This window comes from Calliphora vicina, chromosome 3 (assembly GCF_958450345.1).
Source record: "Calliphora vicina chromosome 3, idCalVici1.1, whole genome shotgun sequence".
Taxonomy (NCBI): domain Eukaryota; kingdom Metazoa; phylum Arthropoda; class Insecta; order Diptera; family Calliphoridae; genus Calliphora; species Calliphora vicina.
In genome coordinates this window covers 108202496-108217403 of record NC_088782.1, presented here as the reverse complement: position 1 = coordinate 108217403, position 14908 = coordinate 108202496, and the positions used below count along the sequence as shown (strand labels likewise).

The 14908-nt window shown below is 31.6% G+C and overlaps 1 protein-coding gene across 6 annotated transcripts in view; it reads right to left on the bottom strand.

Moving 5' to 3' along the window:
- Nucleotides 1–14908, bottom strand: part of LOC135956020 (hemicentin-1-like) — a 317925-nt gene that overhangs the window by 107349 nt on the left and 195668 nt on the right. For all 6 annotated transcript variants that reach the window (XR_010576328.1, XR_010576329.1, XM_065506481.1 and 3 more), the window contains 3 exons: nucleotides 14772–14870; nucleotides 12199–12358; nucleotides 11957–12068 (listed from right to left, as the gene is read on the bottom strand). Coding sequence is in view for 4 of the 6 variants with exons in the window: in XM_065506481.1 (XP_065362553.1) it covers nucleotides 11957–12068; nucleotides 12199–12358; nucleotides 14772–14870 (371 nt within the window). In the remaining 2 variants the exon portion in view is untranslated. The remainder of the gene's footprint in view (nucleotides 1–11956; nucleotides 12069–12198; nucleotides 12359–14771; nucleotides 14871–14908) is intronic.

Here is a 14908-nt window from a genome sequence, read left to right as displayed (position 1 = left end):
CTTCTGCAAGTCTTCAAAATACTTGCAGTTCACAGCAAGTCATTGAAGTTACTTCCAGCAAGCAGCAAACACGTGTTTCCACATAATTGCTGCAATTAACATCTGCAAGCAGTGACTTCTGGAAGTCGACTTTTAATACGTGTTTACACGACAAAAACTTCTGGAAGTTATTTCTGGAAGCAACTTCCGCAAGAAAACTTGGTAGTGGACACACGGCTTAAGACACAATTTTAAAAATAATAGCTAAATTACTCAGCGAAGTCACTAGTACTAGGTTAGGTTATACAGGCAGCCAATATTAACCAGCTCACTTGGATCCATGAATTGGTCCCTTTGTGATACCCTGAGGATCATGCTCAGGTCATGGGTTCAGTGCCGATTGAACGAAACCATCTCCCCAACATCCGCACTAGATATATCCGCTAGGCCGTACAAAAATGGACTATCTATTGTCGTTGTCCGTGTCTCCGATAGAGCAGGGCAAGAAAAGATGCTATGTTCAACCGTTTCCTACTCGTCCTCATCATGCCGAATTCTACATAAGTCATTGTATGGAGTGTTCAGTCTCCTAGCATGCGCACCAATCTAGTAGTGCTTAGTAAGCACTAGTAAAGCCTAGTAAGGGTGCCCCCATAGACTAGACGATAGTGTTCTGGACTATCAATCCAGAGACTCTGGGTGTTTCTGCAAACAAACAAAACGCTTCGCAGTGTGTGTTTGTTTTTTTCAAAAAAAATATCAGAGCTCGCAGTCTAGCCCATGATAGCCCCGTGAGGGACATTGACCTGTGATGGTCAATAGCGATATCGAGCAATTTGTCAGATTAGGCAATCTGAGCTGAGCAGCTTCAAATAATTTACACTATATGAGTGTTTTACTGCAGGATAGCGGCAAACCGACCAAAAGATCGATATCACCAACTTGCAGCCTCCTTTGGGCAGTTCATCCGCAATAGCATTACTATGTACACCAGAGTAATCCAGGCTAGAATGTCTCACCATCTCCTTAAGATATAACCGCCATTCATGTATCAATCTGGATGTCGAGTAGACACCAGATATGGATTTTATAGCAGGTCTACTTTCAGTATAGATTCAGATATTCACACCAAATAGCCTATAGTAATTTATCCAGTATACCGCCCTTTTGATCGCTGAAATTTTAGCTTGAATTACACTAAATTGATCTTGTAGGCTGAAACACACCCCTTTCTGAAAAAGTGGAATTTAGAGGAAAATGTGGAAAGAGGAAGGAAAAACGTGTCCCTAGAAGAAGAAATTAGCTCGCCCACCAACGATACAGAGAAGGGTCTGTCGATAAAGGGTAAGGTAGTGCAATAATCAATGTTGACTTTCCAAAATAGATGCATGACCGGTACCAGACCTCCATGCTCCTACAGTACTTAGCGTAACCGCAGAATTTATGGCCAATTGTTTGGCCATGAGATCAGCAGGTAGCCACTGCATCATATCGAACAAAGCAAGATATGGAGTGCTTCGTTGCGCACTCAGAATTTTCTCAATCATCCCACAGTAGGTGGATTTACTAAGACCTTTCCACCATACTAGTACACCATACATTAGTATGTTCTTTTCCATTTCGTAGAGCTTTTCCATTTCGCATTCCAAGGTCTTCTCAACGGCCCTTCTGCAGGCATAAATAGGTTGAGAAAACTAGTGACATATCACTTAAATTGTCCAATTATGACAAGCAACAAATTGATAAATTAATGAAGTCTTAACAAGTTATAACTTTAAAAACAGAACTGTCACAGATAGTCTTAAATATATCAATATTTAAGAGTAGCAACAATATCTTGTTAAAATAAGAGGATCCTTTCTTAAGACGTGTTAAAGCTAGACTTTGTCCTTACCTCAGATGAACTAATAACAATGACCCGTTCTGTGTCTGTTTCCCTCTATAGCAACGACATGATATAAGTAAAGGAAGACTGCTATCAGGTACAGAGATATACAAAACTGCCACTCTTTGAACACCTCCTAGTGAATCTGTTAGTTCCAAGACTCATGTTGAAATACTACTGAGGATTAGTGAAACGAAATTCACTGAGCTAGAGATGAATTATGCATTCATTAACATATAACAGTTTTGTACTCCATTTTGTTTATGGAAAAAATATGGAGCTACAGAATTTCAAAGAATTTCTAAAGAAATTTATTGCTTAAAATAGTGATAACAAGTATGAATGGTAAAATCTTTATTTTCACTTGGCTATCTTCAGTGCGACTCGAAATTTGACAGACAAATTTGATGAGAAAAAAATTATTAAAAATTTAATCAACAACAGAAAAATAAAACCCGGCATTTCCTTAAGCCTTTGATGACCTCAAGTATGCATGCTTCCTTCTTGGTTCTTATAATGTAAAAATTAGTTCAAATATGTCTAAAAGAAAATGGTGAATCCCTCCTCCTTTGAATCCTTCTTTGTCAAATAGAGGCATTTATTCAGGGGGCTTCTACGGGGCGTAAAACGAGCAATCGTCGCTAAAACCCAGATATTTGTTGTGTTCATCCTTTAACTTTTCAAAACTATAAGATGCATGTTTGTGTCAGTTTCAAGCTGATATCCAATACTATTTCTGGTAGTTTGAAAAATAAATTCAAAATGAGTGGCAAGGAGTTGAATATTTCGAATAAAATCACAAGCTCGTTTGTCATTAAAACAAAAAAATCGATGAGGCCGAAATATAATTTCTAAGCCAAACACTTCCAGACCTCCGTCTGGATGAACGTCATAATAAAGACTACTACTTCTACACCAGTCGTTAGGGGCTCAGCATAACAATTAAATTGAGTATCAACGAATATATACTCACTAGTGCTTACGCTGGTATTCAATAACAATGAGAGTTCAATAATTAATTTAAAATTGAGTATGATAAAGCAGTGCTGCAGAACAATAAAAAATATTTACGGAACTTCTAGTGACATTCTTAGGAAATATATTGCGTTTAATGGAAAAATGATTCCTACTGAATAGATCAGACAAAAAACACTGAAGATCAGCGACAAAGTCAAAGGTTTAATAGTTGTCATCAAACTGATACTGATCATGGATGATTGGATAGACAATGAAGTTCACGGAGTCACTTATTGGATAATTGTCATCGCATGAAAAGTAGGGTGGAAAATTGTATTTTGGAATTTATACTAAAAGGTGAAGGTTATCTGTCATACAAAATCTATCAATGATATTGTATATATAATACACATAGCCCCCATACAAATGTCCTTCCGAAATGGACTTTATCCGTCATAAATGTTTAATTTATATATGTATCTCCACAAATTCCGATCCAAATTAGTTTTGTATACACAAAATTCATGTCACCAAATTTTGTTACGATCTGTCCATAATTAGTCATAGCTCCCATGTAGACCCGCTTCCGAAAATCACTTTAATGTGCATAAATCGCTAATGTTGGTACACACACAAAATTCAGCATAGTTAACTTTAATATAGACATAAATCACACGACCTAATTTCATGGAGATCGTTCCAAAATTGGTCATAACCCCCATATAAGGCCCACTTCAGAAAATCACTCAAAAATATAAATTATTGAAATTTTAAAAGAAAAATGTTTTGTTCTTTCAATTAGTGTAGGGTATTATATGGCCGGGCTTGACCGACCATACTTTCTTACTTGTTTTTAATATTGCAATGCACAGGATAAAAATATTTATAATTCTATATACATATGAGTTCTTTAAATAAATTACCAATAATTTAGTCATAGGGTACACAAGGTCTTAACTTAAATTTCATTTGGTAGTTAAATAAAATCATTCAAAAAACTATAAAAAAATTCACATACATACATTCATGATGATGATAAAAAATGCGAAGATGAAGAAAATGAAAAATTTATTGCAAAGACACTTGAAAAATTGTGTTATGCCTTAAACATGTACAAAAAAATTTATAGATATATGTGAATTTTTCATGTCTGTATACATACATATATGTTTATTAGGGTAAGTCGATTAGTTGGAAAAAATTCGAAGAATTCTAAACCTTGAAACCATTGATCTAAAATGGATTTTGATCTTGCTGTCATTAAAAAATATGTTGCCTAAGTGCTAGTGTTGGAATAGCAAATAAATTTTCTTTTGAAGTGTTAACAAAATTAATATTTAGAAATTTAAACCCGAATTGATAAATTAAAGAAACAATTAAAGCTAACTTTACACAAGCTTTGCAATGAATCACTATTTAAAAAATATTAAATATCCGCAAAAACCATTTGACCAATGGTTTCTAGGACAAATTTACTTAGAACTAATCGTAGAAACATTTTCACCTACGATTTTTAATTGTCACCCATACAAATCGACCTGCCCTAATGAATGTATTTATTTATAAAGAAGAAATCTTCTATAATGAAAAATAAATAAATTTGCTGCTGACATAAGGAGTGAGATCGAAAAATTCTTAACACACGTTTTTCATTACATTTTTTAACCCAAGTATTATTTGAATTTTTTTTTGATCAAGTTACCTTTGAAAAACATGTCAGTTATTATGTGTAATGTCAATTATATTAATTTTTTTGTTAATCTGATTAAAATGAGTGACCAGAAAAAAGTGCGTACTGAAATTATTAAATATTTTCAACAAAACCCAACTTGGTCTTACAAAAAGTTGGCCAAGCATACAAAGGTCTGCCGTCAAACTGTTTCCAATGTTATTAAACAGTACCGGGAGAACTTGTCAGTTGATAGAAAACCTGGTTCAGGTAGAAGGAATGGTCCACATGATGTTTCTAAAGCCAAAAAAATAGAACGCATTTTCAAAAGAGCTCCCAACACATCCGGTAGGAAAGCAGCCCGGTTAGCTCAGTGCTCGGACTATTTGGTACGAAAAGTTAAAGCTAATGCAGGTTTAAAAACATACAAGGCTCAAAAAGTTCCTGACAGGAACGCTACTAAAAATTTAGAGGCCAAAAACAGAGCACGGAAATTGAAGTCAAGTTTTATAAAAAAATATTCTTGCTGCATAATGGATGACGAAACGTATGTTCTGGCAGATTTTTCGCAACTTCCAGGTCAAAAATTTTATGTTGCTGATGCTCGAGGGAATGTTGAAGAAAAGTTTAGGACCCAAAAGCAGACAAAATTTCCCAGAAAGTTCTTGGTATGGCAAGCAATATGCAGTTGCGGCAAAAGAAGCCACTCATTTGTTACAACGGGCTCTATAAATACCGAAATTTACATCAAGGAATGTTTACAAAAAAGGCTGCTTCCATTCATAAGACTTCATAATGTGTCCACTTATTTTTGGCCTGACTTGGCATCCTGTCACTATGGCAAACAAGCCCTTGAGTGGTACAAGAACAATAATGTGGTATTTGTACCAAGAGAGGCAAATCCTCCAAACTGCCCGGAGCTAAGGCCAGTGGAGAGATATTGGGCTCTTGTTAAAAGAGAATTGAAGAGTACAAAAAAGGTGTCCAAAAGTGTGGTAGATTTTAAACGGAGATGGACTACATGTTCGAGCAAAGTGACAGAAAGCACTATAAAAACGTTAATGGAAGGGTTTCCGAAAAAGGTTCAAAATTTCATCACTAGTGATTAAAACTATAAAAATAATTTTTTTTGTAAATTGTAATAATAATTTCAATCAAATAAAAAAAAAATTAAAGCTGTAAGTTTAGTGGTTTCTTTTTTATAAACATATATGTATGTTAAGAATTTTTCGATCTCACTCCTTACTCGAACATGCAGACAAGGGGAAATTAACAGTGGCAAATAAAAACACAGTAATGTTGATACCTGAGGAGACTAAAAGTTCAGTAAGAATTTATTTCAAGCTAAAACAAATTTCATGGCAAATTTGTAACAAAGAAAATCAAGCAGATATCGACTATCCATATCATTATGAAAGGTTTATCAACAATTATTATTCTGAAAATTGTAGAACAATTACTTGGTAGCTTATTCATCGAAAAGTGCAGCAAATCTTAATCTTAAAAGCTTTTCATTTTCAAATAAAAGACTTTCAATTATTTTAGTTTGAATGATGTATGGTTTTTTCAAGAACTTTTTTTGTTAAAAGAATAGAACAAATGGTTGGTTTACAAACTCCATGAAATAGATGTGAATCTTAAGAGCTTAACATTTTCTAGTAAAAAAACTTTCCATTATATCAGTTTACATCAGTTACGTCCAGCTTATATGCACAATGTAAGAGCTTTTAGAAAAGAACTTTTGTGCTTTCACACCGACAAGAGAACAACAAGCAATCAGACAACAGAGCTTGCAGTTTATTTTGCAAACAAACTACAATTAGTCGATGTTACGCTATGTACTTTTTACTTTGAAAAAAAAGAGCTTCCTAAGCTGTTTAAAAAAATGTATGCGTGCTTGGACGTAACTGGTTTAAATTGAAAATTGTCGATGGTTATGCTAAAAAGCTCATTATTTCTTTAATAATTTAAAAGCTTTTAATATGAAAAGCTCACTTTTAATAACAGCTTTGAGGTAAATGAATAAACTATTGATAGGTTAATTAAAGGCTTATATTTAAAAGAGCTATAAAGCTCCTTATTTCTTAAAGCCGTTTTGTGACTAAATAAACTTGTTGCGAAAGGCTTTAAAGATTTATTTTTCTCCAAAACTGTTCAACGATTGAGAAAACTTTCCATGAAAAGCATTTATTTGCTTCTTGTTTTTCTCAAAGCTGTTCTGTAATTAAATAAACTTCGAGTAAACAAACTAAAATCACAAATTTTTATTTTTCTCAATACTTTTTAACGATTGACTAAACTTTTCATGAAAAGCTTTTATTTACTACTTATTTTTCATGGTTATTCTCAAAAGCTCATTATTTCTCAAATTATTTAAAAGCTTATAACATGAAATGTTCTCCAAATGTTTAACGATTGAGAAAACTTTCCATGAAAAGCTTTTGTTTGTTTCTTGTTTTTCTCAAAGCTGTTCTGTAATTAAATAAACTTTGAGTAAACAAACTAAAATCTCAACTTTTTAAAATAGCTCTAATGGTGCTTTTTTCTTAGAGATGTTTGGAGATTAAATCTACTTTTTTGTAAAAAGGATTAAAGCTCACACAAAAAGGACTAAATTTTTATTAAAAGAGTTTTTAGAGTTTATTCAATACTTTTCGCAGGAAGCTCTCGGCTTTTATTTAGTGATCTTGTTCTTGTAAAAAGGATTAAAGCTCACATGAAAAAAGCTATATTGCTTAATATTTTTACTAAAACTGTTCAAAGTTTATTCATTACTTTTCACAAAAGCTCTCGATTTTTATTTTTTCAGTGATCTTGTCCAGTGATCGCATAAACCCTTTTGTATTCTGTTTGAATTGTCTCATTGTAACCAACTTGGGTTATTCTTTAAAGCTGTTGAGGTTTTAAATAAACCTTTTAAGAAGCTTAAAAGCTCACCTTATTATTTGTTCTAAAGATGTGCAACAAGTGAGTAGCGTCTTTATATTATAGTTTAGTTTAGATTAAAAGCTCATATGAGAAAAATGTTTAAAGATCTTTATTTGTCAAAGCTGCTCAGTAATAAATTCAAATTCTAGTGAAAAACTGAAAAGATTATATAATGAAAAAAGCTTTAAATCTCATACTTTTAAAAAGCTTTTCTAAACAATGAAGATCAAGAAAGCTCTCATTAAGAAATTTAATTAAAATCAAGCCAACTAAAATCCAATTAAATTTTTTATTTTCTTTCACTGTAACAGAATTTGGACACACACTCCTTTTCATTGTGTATAAAAGCTAAATACTCACACAGTTATACATGTGCTTGTATGTATAAGTAAACGTGTTTGTATAACTTATATGTCACTTTTGTTTTGAAGTATTTGTCATTTACACACACATCCGCACTCATACATCTCATTCCCCTGCAATCAGTCAGTCAGTCAGTCAGCCAGTCACTCACTCCTTTCATTTTGTGTGTGTTATTTTTTTGTTTTCGATTCCGTGTTATTTTCTCACACACTTTTGCTAAGAGTGTTGCACGTATGCAAAAATGTTTAAGTATTTTCTCTGATCTGTAGTGTTGTTAGTGGCAGAGTATGTATAGAGTAGCAGTAGCAGCATCACAGTAGTAGTGATGCATCTTATACACTTACAATGCCAGCGAAACGTAAAATTAAAATGGTGCAACAAGCTAGCAACAAAAACGAAACTACAGCTACAACAGAAATTTACATTTTTAGCATAGGCTTTAACCATTCACTGCCTCTTACCCAGGGTTGCAACAAAACCGCACACACACATACATACATATGTATGTGTGAATGAATGAACGCTGCTGTAAGCATGTGTGAGTATATATTCAGTGTATCAAGCCACCATTTGATTGCTTTATATGAATGTGTGGGTGGTTTGTTGCATGTACGAGTATTCTGTATAGTAGGTGTGTTTGTATGTTTGTGTTTAAGGGAGCGTAAGATTTTATCTGTATACGTTTACACACACATACTATTGCGTTTTCAAAAGCCTGTTCTACATATGCATAAAAGTATGTGACAGTTGGCTGCGGTTTGTGTTATTTTGGGTTTAACGCTGTTGAAGTTTTCATTTTTATTTTATTTTTTTTAATTTGTCTTTTTTTTAATAAAATACAATATATAAATGTATCAAGTTTTACGGCTTGTTTTTACTGTTTCATTTAATGCATAATTTATTTAACAAAATTTAATAGTTTTAAGGCAAGACAATTAAAAATAAAGGTGGATACTTTAAGCAATTATTTGAAATATTTTAATAAATTGTGTGTGAATATAAAAACATGGACCAAAAAAGTGTACAACGTGCGTACAACGATATTAAATAACATTGGAAGGACTACTAGTGGTATGAGTAATATTTAATTAAATCAATGCGTAGAAGAAAATTGATATACATTTGTAATTTCTAAATGGATTGAGTGATTGTAACAGAATTTCGAGCGACTATAGACAAGACGTAGCTGAGTTTATGTTTTGAATTTGAAATCCAAAGACCAAGGTGGTGCGAAGTCTGAAGGCACCAAAGTTTGGTTTCTCGGGTAGATGAACATTTTTGCTATCGATATGATTTGATAGATTACAATATATATATGTGGATTATACTAGAAAAGATCACAAATGATTTTCTTTTATAGTTTACTAGATATTCGCATTTAAAAATTAAAATTTAGAACTAGAACCATCCAAAAAATAACTTTTTTATGTAAATTTCAAACGTAAGCTAAATTTGCTCTAATTGTATGGCTGCATTCAACAAATTTAAACCTGTTTTATATGCCCGAATATGTTCTGGTTTATTTTACAACGGGAATTTTTGCACCTACCTTGGTAACGTAAACAACAAAAAATCTAAATTAAATTTTTTGGTTTTTTTTTAAATTTTTTTGGGAATTGTGTGATTCTCAATAGCAAAACTCAAATTTTTTCTTTTGCATTAATTGAATATTTATATCTCTTTTTTATTGCCGTAATAAAATTTTTAATTTCTAAAAGAAAAAAATCAGCTACAAATTTGTTTTCTTTATTTTTGCAAAACAACTACTTTTCAGCATCTGGTAGTCATAAGTGCCGACCACTGATCTAAATACTCATTTGATTTTTTAGGATAATACAAAGATTAATAAACCAATTTATTAAAAAAAATTGCTTAAGATTACAACAAAACCAACTTAAGGCATGATATAAACAATATATTTCAAAATCAGCGGTCGGCACAAAGAGAACACGAACAATTTTTAAGTTCATTGGAATATTTCCTCTAAAGAAATATTTGCTTGCACTCATGTTCATATTCAATACCATTACGATATCTTTCGGCTGACAGTGGCTATGACGAGTAGCATGAGTAATATTTTTCTAAGTAAGAGGTCGACATAAAGAGATCGAGTTAGCTGAAAAATAAAATTCCATTTGCATATTTTTATACATTAATTTTGAGCTAAATATGTGTTTGATCAGAAAGAAAAATCAGTCAGCTTCAGGAAATAGCTGATCCCATTCGGCTGCAGGTGGTTTTGAGTGTCGACAACTGATCAAAATAATAATTTTGATTTTTTCACTGCAATACATTAATGAATAAAACATTGGCTCATAATCATAGTCAAACATTTAAGTCGATTCTTTTTAAATACGACTTTAAACTAAAAGTCAGCTTCTAATTACACTGTCCAACAGCATTTTTGGAACAGACTAGCGACCCTATAATTCTGAAAGGGCATGTCGAGTAGATCATTTTTGTAGAATAAACTTATAGTCCAGCTGGTCTGAATTTTTTTTTTACAGTGGCCCCAATTTTTAATTTTTAGATCGAAGATAGCTTATACTAACTGAAAAAAATGTTGTAAGTTAATATCTGAGAGAATTCTTATTGTCAGAGTTATATTGTGGAATTGTATGGGGATAATTTTTGTGGAAGATCTTAATCCCCTATCTCCTCTCTTTAGGGGTCAACTTGACCCCTTTTTTAGAAAATCAAAAAAAGTCCTTTCAAAAAGGACATTTTAGGATTAAAATATTCTACGAAATTGTTTACCATAAAATTTCATTGGGGGTCACCAAAGACACAAAAGTTGTAAATAGAGCACTTTACGCTTAATTAGTAAAATTACACGCCATATCGGGTCTCACATTTTTTATAAATATCTCCAAAAATCCAATTGAAATTTAAAATGTAGATATTTTAGGCTTCTTTCCATGCCTATAATATCCCTGAAGGAAACCTGGGGACAAGTGTCTCCAAGTCACCAGTTCTGTCGACAATTTTGGTGACTTTTTAGCGACATTGTCAACGAAGCGTCAACGAAGACGACTCCTCCATCTGTTATGAATTCATACCATTTCGTTTTTTTAATTTGTTTAATACAACGTCAAATGTTAACAAAATATGCAGTTTCATTATTTATATCTGCTTCAGAAAAGTACCAAAAGTGTAGATTAGAATTACTAAAATGTACTAGTGAATAAGTAGCTAGTCAATTGTAATATCGTCAGTAGTAGACTTCCAATGACACGCACATGTTACATGTCTACAGTAAATATCATTGTCTGGGGTAAAATAAGTCACTAGTACTGGTGACTGTGTCAATATTAAGTCAGTATAGTTTCACTATTGACACTTCCTGCAGGGATTATATAAAAATATTTGACTTTTGCATGATATTTTCTGCTTGGCGCAGAACAGCTGATGCTGTTGTTAAATGAGTTAAAAATAGCTTCAGCTAGTTTTATATATAGGGTCGAATTTATTGTCAAAAGCATACTTTAAGTTGTCTATGAAAGTCAACTGTTAAGTAATGTCGACTTTAGTTCTATTAAAGTATACTTTATATTTTACTGTGATTATGGGCCATTCCCAGCGGGAAAAATGACTGGACTTCAGTTTGTAGGCCTTCTAAAAGGCATACTTATACATTCTAAAAGATAAGATACTCATTCCTCTCTATCTGCTCTTAGAAGGCGTTCAAGAAGCCCTATGAATCCACTTCTTAACAAGTGATTAAATAAAAATAGTCTTCATCAAAAAATAAAATACTCTGCATCTATTTGATTAACTGTCTTTACAAATTTACAACAATAAATAGCTTGTTGGCTTCTTATTTATTTCCACTTCCTAAGTAGGCCTACCAGCAGCCCATAAATAGGCCTTTTCTAGTCCGAGTTATCTGTCCAATCGCTTTCGGTTCCTGATTCTTATGACTGTGGACCACTGTCCTCAATATTAATTTATGTTTTTGGAAAGAAGGCGATGTGATATAGGGACACTGACACCCAAGGGTACTTTATTTTAATGAATATATAAAATTTTTCTCATAACTTTTGGGCGGTGTCAGCCTTGTTTAATAGAATAATAACTTTAACAAAGTTTGCTTTACTTTGCTGTCTGGAAAATTCCTCCTCTCATTATATCCCCAATAATATTTGTTGTTATATAAAACATTTCTCCACACTTACCATACAACATGATCCAATGATGCTGGATTTGCCACATATTCACAATTCAACAATACTGTATCACTAGTATTTACTGTTATTTCTGGGGGACTAACCTTAACCACAGGTGGATCTAGAAGGCAGAAACAAATAAAAAAAAATCAAAATACACAAAACCATTATAAAATTTTACACATAAAACGCGAAATAAAAAACATAACAACTTTTTTGTTTCAACATCCTGTGTCACATTCAATACTTACACAACACCTCCAGTGTCAATAATGACTGCATGGGAGCTTCACGATTTATTTGTAAAACAATATTTTCAGCTTGACACACAAATTTAACGTCATTCTCAAAACGTGAAGCATTAAAGATAAGGTCGGACTGTGTGTGATAGGTGCCATCCTCTTTTTCAAACTGTTGGTTGAATAAAAAAAAAATAATAATAAAACAAAAGGAAATAATATCACGCAGTTTTTTTTATAGGTTTTTGAAATGAGCACAATTTAAAAGTGTAATGCTCTTATTTTATAAATTGAAATGTTTTGAAACGAAAGAAATTTTTTGAAGAATTTTATAAATTTTTTTGTTAGATATGTTATCATACAAATTTGTTTAAATGTTTTGATTTCAAGTTACAAAATGAGGCTCTAAATAATTACTCTTTATTATTCTCATTTTTCTTTGTATTTATCAATTAGGATCTATATTGCCAACTCTTCAGCTCAGAAAATGGCTAGATTCCGAATTAAAAATGGCTGAAAATCTAAATAACTGAATAAAAAGCGATACACATTATCATGTAATTTAGTTTGGTCCACTAAAAGTATAAAAATATTTAATTTATTACCCCCAGTAACACGAAGTCTGGTTATGTGTTATATTAATAGTTATACTGACAGTTTTCATACAACAATATTTTAACCGACAGTATAACTATTAGTTAGGGCATAACCAGACTTCGTGTTAATGAGGGTTAGAAGATAAATGAAATTGTTTTATCAGTAAAAATTTTTCCTTATTCTTGTATGTGTCTATTTCCATAATTTTGATAAATTAAATATTTCAAATGCGTTTCTTTGAGAAATTGCTTCACAGCCTGTTTTCATGAAACCAATAATTTTGAATTTTTTTTTAAATACTTATGAATTTAGTTGTGGAACAAATTTTCAATTGGAAGTTTAAAATGTTTTTTTGTCATTTGATTAAAAATATTCTTTTGTTTTTGAAAAATGTAGTGAAAAACCAAAAATCTAAAGAAAAAAAAAACGAATTTTGGACAGAAATATCACTGATCTCGATCTCCTTTTCTCAATTAAACACTTTTCTACAATGATATTGAAAATGTTAGATTTTTTAGTTTTTACTTATGTTCACAGATCGGTCTGCTTTTCTCAATTAAACGCTTTTTAGAAAGTTATTAAGGCTTTAAGTCATTTTAGTTCTATCATATAAAAAATCGATATTTGTTCAGAAACATGAGAGATCACAGATCGAGCTCATTTTCTCAATTAAATGCTTATTTTAAAAGTTATGAAGGATTTAAGACTTTTAATTTTTTCATATGAAAAATCGATATTTGATCAGAAACATGAGTGATCAGAGATTGAGCTCTTTTTCTCAATTAACCGCATGTTTACAAAGTTAGTAAGGATTTTAGATTTTTGAGTTTTTATCATATGAAAAATCGATTTTTGGTTGGAAATAGAGATTGAACTCCTTTTCTCAATTAAACACTTTTTTACAATGTTATTGAAGATTTAAGATTTTTAAGTTTTTTATATGAAAAATCAATTTAAACACAGAAATTTGAGTGATCACAGATCGAGCTGCTTTTCTTAATTAAACTCTAATTTACAAAGTTATGAGGGATTTTGAATTTGTCATATGAAAAATCGATTTTTGGTCAGAAATTTGAGTGATCATAGATTGAACTCCTCTTATCAATTAAACACTTTCTTACAATGTTATTGAAGATTTTAGATTTTTGAGTTTTTTATATGAAAAATGCTTTTCTCAATTAAACGCCTATTAAGAAAATTACTAAGGATTTTAGATTTTTGAGTTTTTTCATATGAAAAATCGATTTCAAGTCAGAAATTTGAGTTATCACAGATCGATTTGCTTGCCTCAATTAAACGCTTATTTAGAAAGTTTTTAAGAATTTTAGATTTTTTAGTTTTTTCATATGAAAAATCGTTTTTTGGACGGAAATATGAGTGATAACAGATCGAGTAAAATTTTCTAAATTTTAAGTCAGAATTTGAGTGATCACAGATCGTCCTTTTTTGTCAATTAAATGCGTGTTTACGAAGTTATTGGGGATTTTAGCTTCTTCTTTTGAGCTTATTCAATATCGAGCTGCTTATTAAACGTTGATTTTCAAAGTTAATAAGGATATTCGATTTTTTTTAGTTTTTTCATATGAAAAAGATATTTGTTCAGAAACATGAGTGATCACAGATTGAGCTATTTTTCTAAATATTAAGTCAGAAATTTTAGTGATCACAGATCGAGCAGCTTTTCTCAATTTAAAGCATATCTACAAAGTTATTGGGGATTTCAGATTTTTGAGCTCCTTCATATGAAAAATCGATTTCAGGTCAGAAATTTGGGTAATTACAGATCGCGCTGCTTATTAAACGTTTATTTTCAAAGTAAATAAGGATATTAGATTTTTTGAGTTTTTTCATATGAGAAATCATTTTAGTTCTTTAATATGTATTTGAAGCTATTTTGCGCTAAATTAGTTTAAGGCAAATGTTTTTTTAGTGAAGCCTTTTTCAATATTCTCTTTTCTTTTTGTAAATGTTCGTATTATTATACTTACCGCTCTTGTTCTTATTTCCATTAAATCATTCTCCTCGGGATCCATAGGCTGAGAAGCATTAAACCAGGTTAGATTTACTGGAGGACGGGCACCATGTACCTGGGAAATGAAAATAAAGAAAAAGTTAGTTAATAAAA